This window comes from Strongylocentrotus purpuratus, unplaced genomic scaffold (assembly GCF_000002235.5).
Source record: "Strongylocentrotus purpuratus isolate Spur 01 unplaced genomic scaffold, Spur_5.0 spur5_scaffold_16, whole genome shotgun sequence".
Lineage (NCBI taxonomy): Eukaryota > Metazoa > Echinodermata > Echinoidea > Camarodonta > Strongylocentrotidae > Strongylocentrotus > Strongylocentrotus purpuratus.
In genome coordinates this window covers 19,958,730-19,967,539 of record NW_022145601.1, presented here as the reverse complement: position 1 = coordinate 19,967,539, position 8,810 = coordinate 19,958,730, and the positions used below count along the sequence as shown (strand labels likewise).

Genomic DNA, 8,810 nt, shown 5'->3' with positions numbered 1-8,810 from the left:
ATGACGAATACTGCTTTGTTGGGCAAGCACAAAGTAGTTATGCCATGTTTCAACCAAATGAAACCAAGTTGGCCAAACACCGTGTATAAATGACTCTGTCATAATATCGTCCGACACCACCTCTACCTTTTAAAGCCTATCAGCACTATTATAGTTTGGCCAGGAGAGATTAGACCTCCCTGCATGGTCACTGACAGCCTGACAGGTGGTTATCTCATCAAATCAGCTCTCAATTAGCATTAAAAAAGGGGACCAATAGTCACCGAATAGGTATTGTTTGTTACATAGAGGGCGCAAGGAGCTATAAGTAGTGCAGTGGGGCTTTCAATGACTGTTGACAAACCTGGTTGTTACAACATTTTCCTTTTTTCTTTTTTTCCCACTGCAGCTGGCCAGTAAAGACTCTCGACCAGCTCTCAACGCTTTGATCAAGGGACCGAGAGGCATAGCTCTATACAATAACCAGAATTCCATAATGGGAACATTCAACCATAAAGCAGAAGTGGCAGGTAAACCTTTTTGGTGATGGCATCGTAGTTTATTGACAGCAAAAAAGACCGACAGCCCAAGAGACCGCAAGCCCACGAGACCGACAGCCCATCAAACCGACTGCCCGCTAGACCCAAAAGTCACAAAGACCGATAGCCCATGAAACTGAATGTCAAAATGACCAACATCCCGGATGACAAACGATGAGACCGACACCCCAAGAGACCAGAAGCCCATAAGACCGACAACTAAAAAACACACCAACAGCTCGCGAAACTGACAGCTGAAAAAGCCGAAAGCCAGAAAAGACTGACTTTCCAAGAGACCAACATCCCATAAGATCTAAAGCCCAGTTGACCGACACCCTTAGAAACCGACAGTCCACAAAACCGTCAGCCCAAAGGACCGAAGGTCCACGAGACCGATGGTCAAAATAAGAGTTAGCCAGAGTTAACCAGATCGACTGCCGGCTAGACTGATAGCCCAATGAAACAATAGCCCGTGAAACCGACGGCATATTCTTGTGTTTATAATACATACTATAATACACAACATAATTTACATGTCATCTCGTTAAAGCCCCACCTTCCTACTTGTAGCTACTTGCTTCCTCTATATAGAAAACAATGCCTAAGCGGTGCCTGTTGGTCCCCCATGATCCACTTTTTCTTATGTTAATTGAGAGCTGAGTTGATGAGATAATCACCTGTCAGTGACCACGCCAATCTCTCTAATCCCTGCTGGCCCAACTAGTGTTGAGGGGCTTTAAACAAATGTTCTATAAACATTGAAATGCCCTCTCCAAAAGAGGGTTTTTAAAGCAATACGCCACTGTATCATGACTTACATTATGTATTTCTCACATAATAATACATATTGAAAGACTCGAAATAATTGATTATTCATGCGTTTACCTTTTTGTTTGTTGTGTGTTTATTTGTTTATTTAGTAAGTCAGATAGTAAGTTAGTTTAATGTGTAATCATTTGCTCAGTTATTTATTTTTAAAAATAATGGTATTTATCTACTTATTTATTCATATTCTCTTTTACTAATTGATCATTTATCTATTAATTTTATAAGACATTGACCGATTTGTTTATTCTCTCCTCACTGAAACAGGTGCCTACCAATTCTGCATCGCAAACAACCATCAGAAGTATTACGTCAAGTACGTCAAAATGTACCTCTCTATCACCGACAACGAGAGACTGGAGAAGTACTACCATCTAGAGGAGGATCTCCAAAAAACCTACGGAAATTTGTCGGTAAGAGTCTTTGTAAACGGATTGCAGATTTATGATTGATATTGGAGGGTGACCTTGCACAAGGGGACATTTCTTTTATTCCAGAAGGAGCTTGTTTGTGGAAGAAAAAACGAAAATGTGGCCCTCATCGAACAAAATTGCTATAGAGTCTAGATTGTTTTTATCTTATAGTTGATTTTTTGTAAGAATTTAATAAAAAAAAGTTTAGAAAATCAACTATAAGGTTTTCGATTAGAAGCTTTAGACGAGAAAATGATCATCAAATTTATGAGTTTATAAGTCGGTGTAGTATTTCTACCTCATGTGTTTAGGGAAATCACATGTATAGTGTCATTAGGCATTTATGAATTTATGTGGACTGTATGGTATTTATTATTTGGTATTCTATGGTACTTACTTTTTGGAAATAGAATTTTAAGACGCATTCTTTTTTGTAATTATTTCACGTAGAGTAGATCTTCGCAGTCCCCCCCCCCACCCCCTCCGTCCATTTAAGCATAGGTTATTGTAATCCTCAAACATATATTTTGTCGTTTAACCCTTGCATGATACCTTCCAGGGTTTAAATATCATTATCTCAAATAATTTCTACGACTTAGAAATAACAATGATTACGATGTAGTGGTAGGCCCTATCCCTTTTCTTAGATGTTGCCACCATATCGCATCATATTTTTTTAACAACGGTTTTCTTTCACTACTAGCAAACTATGCAGAAGCTGACGTCGTCGGTCCGTGTGATGCGCCGCTTCCAGCAATGGAGTGGCATCCGAGAGACCAGGGACAGAGAGCTGCTCGAAGCCAACCAGGGTTACGTAACAACCTGGTCCTGCCTGCAGTGCCTGGTGGTCGTGGGCGCCGCCATGGTACAGGTCTATTTCCTCAGGAGTTTCTTCAATACGGCCAAACTGACGCCGAATCAGAAGCCGAGGTGCTAACGAAGGTGGGAAACTAGAATAAACGCGATCGCAAAGACTTTCGAGAAATCACCTCAAGGGTAGTTTCAATACCCTGTTGTATTGCCTAAAGAAATCATGCTTGGATTACGTATTACGTCATTGGCATTGGACTTCGCACATTCCAATAGGGGACACACACTGCCGTATGTTGATTTCTTTAAAGTATTTACTATCGTATAAATGGATCGAAGAAGCAGCTAATCACAGTCGCGTATCCATCATAGAATTAAACTGGCGTAGTCACCCTTCTTTTTGTTAAAGGTCCCGCATTACAGTGACCTGGGAACATTGTTGAAGTTTGATGAAAAAAACGCGTAATTTTTGTATGAAATGTTACTTATTATAATCCTTCTACTGTCCTAACCCTCTAACATGCAAAACATCCTTTTAAACATGGCTCAAACCATAAAGATATTAATGGTTTTCTTTGAAGGCGTCACTGTCCGACACCCTCTAACAGTAAATTCTCCCAACTATTGTTGAATTTTCCAAACCGGTTTCCATGAAAATAAAATATACGACAGGCTTTTAAAAATCTTTCAACACTTAAATGTCTGGAAGGGTATAAAGAGCCAATTCATTGCTTTGTGACATTTTACATTCACCTACAATTTAATTAAATTGTAATAATATAATAAGTTGGGAGAATTAAGGAATCGATTAGATCATTTTTTTCCCAATTTTTATCATTATTTGAATCATCTTTTTTAATGTTTATAGTAATGTTGCAACCCGGATGTGTGGCGAAGGTAGTGGTGGTGGTGGTGGTGTTGGTGGAGTTTTATAAGTAGTAGAAAAAAGTAGTTTAAGGTAGTAGTAGTAGTAGTAGTAGTAGTAGTAGTATTAGTAGTAGTAGAAGAAGTAGTAGTAGTAGTAGTATCAGTAGTAGCAGTAGTAGTAGTAGTAGTAGTAGTAGTAGTAGTAGTAGTAGTAGACGTAGTAGTGATAGTATAAGCGGTGATGGTGGCAGTAGTGGTGGTGGTGGAGGTGGTATATAAAGGGCTCTAATTTATACAGCGGATTGCCCACTGTGTTTGTAGAGGGATTGTATTGCCTTTCTTTTATCTCGTTTTCTTTTCTGGCAGCGACAATATATTCCACTTCAGTCTTATTAATTCTGAAACGATATATTTCATTATTGTTCTCTTTTATTTACTTGTGCTGATAGTATTTCAATGTACAACATAACTTACTAATTCTTTTCAATCGAATCGGATACTTTGTGCTCACGTTTTTTTTCTTTCTTGTATCAATTTTGTTCAGAACATTTCAAAGCTCGATTTATGCATAAACTGTCTTCCAACTGTTAGTGTCTTGAAACATGCAACAACTGAAACTTTATTGTGTAAGATAATACAACAGAAATAGTTTAACGTCAAACTGATCTTCAGCCTTTTCATAATACAAATATTAAACCTGTAAATAAAATCATATTTTCAGTCACATTCAATCTTTTCTTAGTGGCCACCTGTCTTGAAAGTGGTAACATATATTGGATACCTCTAGAAGGAAACGTGTGTTGGGGAACCTCTTTATAAAGGCCACATTTCTACAGTGGCCACTTTCTGTGTTTCCTGAGTGACCTTTAATAGACAGGTTTGACCTCAGTATCATTAGCATGACTAGGGGTAGAGAACCATTTCACGTGTGTGTGTCAATCGTACTTTGATGGTGCAATATTTCTTTTGGTGTATAATCAGAACTAGAAAGATATTACTCGTGTTTCTTTTTGTTAATGGTGCAATTTCTTTTGGTGCAGTATTAGGTGTAGAGAGTTATTTCTGAGTGTGTTTAAATTAAATTGTTAATGGTGCAATATCTTCGACGAATTAGTATTCCTGTCATGTTGACCGATATTATGCAATCGACCTTCCTCTGATGTAAATAGTCCTTGGAACATTTATCAATAATTTCATGTAATTTATTTGAAATTCATAATCAAATTTTCTACTCATACTATTGCTGTTGTTTTCTTTGTTTGTCGTTCCTGCAACATTTTTCAGCTCTATTAAACATGCCCAAAATGATAACAGTAAATCCATTTTGTGTTATTGTTGTTGTTGGTGATGTTGTTGTAGTTGTTGATTGATTCTTCAGGTCGTGAAGAGAGCGTATAGAAAAGAGTTATTATAACAAGATGATAAGGAAGTGAGTGACACGTTGATAGAGTGCTACAGAGACAGAGAGACAGAGGGAAAGGAGAGGTGAGAGAGAGAGAGAGAGAGAGAGAGAGAGAAACAGAGAGAGAGAGAGAGAGAGGGGGAAGGAGAGCGAGAGAGAGAAACAGAGAGAGAGAGAGAGAGAGGGGGAAGGAGAGCGAGAGAGAGGAAAAGCTCGGGGCAGGGGGAATATCTGGAAAAAAAGGGGAGATTTTTCTTTTTTAAAGGGCCACTACACTACTTGTAGCTACTTGCGCCCTCTATATAATAAACAATGCCTAATCGGTGACCATTGGTCCCCCATGATCCTCTTTTTCTTATGTTAACTGAGAGCTGAGTTGATGAGATAACCATCTGTCCAGTGACCTTGCAGGGCAGTCTAATCCCTCCTGTAAACTACGGCAGATAAGCTTTAAAGGGAAGTGTGAAATTTAGTGTTATCATGGTAATGACCCATGGAGTAGGCATAAATGAGCCTTATGATTTGTTGTAAATGCAATACACACTTCAATTGTATAGTTTTGTATTATCCCTCCCCCCCCCCCCTCTCTCTCTCTCTCTCTCTCTCTGTCTCTCCCTCTCCCTCTCCCGCTCCCGCTCTTGCTATAAATACCTACCTACCTACATGTACTTATGTATCTATCTATATATAATTATGTCTATCTATATAATCATCCATTTATATCTCCAATATGTCAATCAATCAGCCAAGTTATCTATCTACCTATCCATTTATCTTACTATTACTTCTCTCGCTGTCTTGTTTGATATATTTCATCTCGTCCTCATTCCATTTTATTGACGATCCTCAATTGATATCTATTTATTTACCCCCTATGTTTAGAAATAAATGTAAAGATGAGTTCAGGTAGGACTTCGTACAATGCACTGACTAGTTCATTCCTTCAATGCTCATAAATATCGGTATCAAACTCACGTTATTTTTCAAAGTCAATCAGTATTATAATACTGTTTAGAAGAGCGTCCTCTATCGTCACACCTCTAAAAATTATTTATTCCAGATGATAGGGAACCGTCAAGGTTTCATAAGCGTGTTTATAGAAAAATGAATATGCACGAAGAAACATCCTCACAAATTGGCATCTATTATTAATGATTCTCTGAACTTATTCAATTTCAATTTATTTTTACCATCTGTAAATTAAATGGGAGATTTGGAAAATTGGATGAGAGAAATGCACGTTCATAGCCCCTTCCTTTTGGCAATAAAATTGCTCATTCTGGCACTAATACGCAATAATGCAGGCAGACTGTATATATAAACTGATTGACCTGTGTTGATCAATTCTCGATCCCTCGCTATTATATAAATATTCATATAGTCTATGGTTATATATAAGAGATATAGTGTCAGACGGGCGACGTCAAGAAAGCTATACAAAGGGCTAAGAAGACGAAGAAGAACTAATAAAATTGAGGGAGGAGAATGATGGAAAGACTGAAAGAGAGAGAGAGAGAGAGAGAGAGAGAGAGAGAAGGGAGAGGTATATGGCAAATGAAAAGAGAGAGGTCGAAAGTGAAAGGGAGAGAGAGAGAGCGAGCGAGACGGAGAGAGAGAAAGAGGGAGGGGCAGATACACACAGAGAGACCATTTTATAGATATATCAAAGATTGCAATCTTTAGCATATTATGATGCATATTTCTATGAGAAAGACACACAGGTGGGGGGGGGGGGGGAGTAAGAGTAGGTGAGGTGGTGGTGAAAATATCAGAATAAACAAAATGATTTTGTGAAAATTAAATGGCAAATTGAATTAAATTTGAATTAGATTTAATTTTACCGGCGATCGATATCTCCCTCTCACCTTCCCAGACCTTTACCGCTTCGTGTATTACCGTTGCCCTTTCTGCCTGTCTCCAATTTATTCTCTTTTTGTCTTTCTCTCTCTTTCTCTCTCTTTCTCTGTCTCTCTGCCATCTATCTCTCTCCCTCTACCTTCTTGTATGTGTCTCTCTCCATCTCTCTCTCTCTCTCTCTCTCTCTCTCCCTCTATTTTATTCCTGTTTCTCTCTCTCTTTCTCGCTCTCTCTTTCTCTATGTCTATTCTTCTTTCTCCCTCTCTCTCTTTCTCTCTCTCTCTCTCTCTCTCCCACTCTCTCTTTCTCTCTCTCTCTCTCTCTCTCTCTCACTCTCTCTCTCTCTCTTGTGTCTGCCTCTGTAAATTATGGTGAACAACACATGGGCTATATATGATATCTATCAACAGTTCGGTCATGGTAATTTATACGAAATGACTTGTGGAGAAGAAAAAATAAATAAAAACTAGCAATTTCAATAGCCTTGCCCTTCCCCTGTTCAAATGTGTGAACATTACAAAAAGATGTATTACATTTACGTACTCTGATAATGAACTGTATGTGAAAACTGGGTGTTGAAATTGCCATTGAGATTTGTTTTAATTCTTGTATCGTGTTGAATAGTGTAGTTATCAAAATAAGGTTGTATGGATAGGAAATCAGTCAACACAGCACATAAGACGAATCGTGACAATGGATCGTTTTGTTTTTCTGCACCATATTATATTTATATAGGCACCAATCATGTTGAAAAAGAAATGTTCCTCTTAATATAAATTTCATCCGTCACAAAATATCATCGGAATATAATGAGAGCATACGTCAGGTCACAAAATAAATGAATTATTCTTTATATTCTTTTTATAGTATTGAAAACAAACACAAACGCCACTATTCACACAACAATCGCTTCTCATTGAAACACAAAACAGTTACATTACATACATGTAATATAAAGATCTGGTAATTCATAGGTGTATTTAGTCATCATAATTATCTCAAGGACATTGAATTGACATCACACCTTTAAACTCACATTGGACATGATACGAAGACATTTTATATAGGAAGAATGTGTGTATAAGACTGTGAACAATTGTATATGATAAATAGTGAGATATTAATGTTTCATTCCATTTTATTCCTTGTTAAGATCGACATTTCCTTTACCCTTGATCATGTTCATCTGTTCACGAAAACGGTAAAACAAAAATTATATACACTATTAATGATGCGTGTAAATTGTACCAGGAACAAATGCATCTTCATAACCTATATATCACAATGTCACGCTTGACCCCCTCCCTCCCATATCGATGAATACCACTACTTTTCGTTTCTCTTTGATACCTCCCCTTTCCGAATATAGGGTTTACGACATTTTTACCCATTTTTACTCTTCACAAGCACATCCAACAAGTACAACACATCCCACTCGCACACGCCTTTGTATAATTAGATACCATTCAGGGAAGCGTCCTGCTTTTTTTTTTAGTTCTAACTGTAAGTTCCTTCAATTTACTAATACTAAAACGATTTCCCCAAAGAATCATTGTTTCAATTGAAATGAAACTTGTATATAAAAACCATTCAAGGGAGACAAGAAAAGTGGTCTTTATGTACATGTTTCTTTGGTACATGTTTCAATGACAAAAAAATTGCAAGGGAAACCAAAAAAGTGGTCTTTCTAAACAGGTGGTCACTAAAGCAGGTTTAAAGTATTTAAAAATCGTCCTTTTTACATGCAAACCTGGGGGGCATTTTCTAGTTGATAGTATACAGCCGTGGACTGAGAGAAGTCGACTGTACTTTACAAAGCAGTTAAAATAAACCGGTCTCCTGGATGGTAAAAACAGACATCAGCGTTTTCTACGATTGTAAACAAGAACGTGTAATTAAAACGCTCAGAGCGTTAGACCCAGGAAATCATATGAAACATATGAACATGTATGTGTCTTGAGGACTGTCTGAGTAATTATGAGTCCAGTGGGCACAACAGCGAATGATGCTGATGTGATAACAGAATTATATAGGAACAATGTATGAAAGGGACAATTACAAGGGAAAACGAACGGAAGACGAAGACCCAACCAAGGAGAAGATGAAGTACGTGATGTT

General features: G+C 37.7%; 1 protein-coding gene across 1 annotated transcript; it reads left to right on the top strand.

The window, feature by feature from the left end:
• The first annotated feature begins 358 nt into the window (after positions 1-358).
• LOC100888120 (transmembrane emp24 domain-containing protein 6) lies at positions 359-3,181 on the top strand. Its single transcript, XM_030987601.1, has 3 exons — positions 359-509; positions 1,611-1,756; positions 2,460-3,181. The coding sequence occupies exons 1-3, from the start codon at positions 476-478 to the stop codon at positions 2,691-2,693; spliced, it is 414 nt and encodes a 137-aa protein (XP_030843461.1). The 5' UTR covers positions 359-475; the 3' UTR covers positions 2,694-3,181.
• Positions 3,182-8,810: the final 5,629 nt, after the last annotated feature.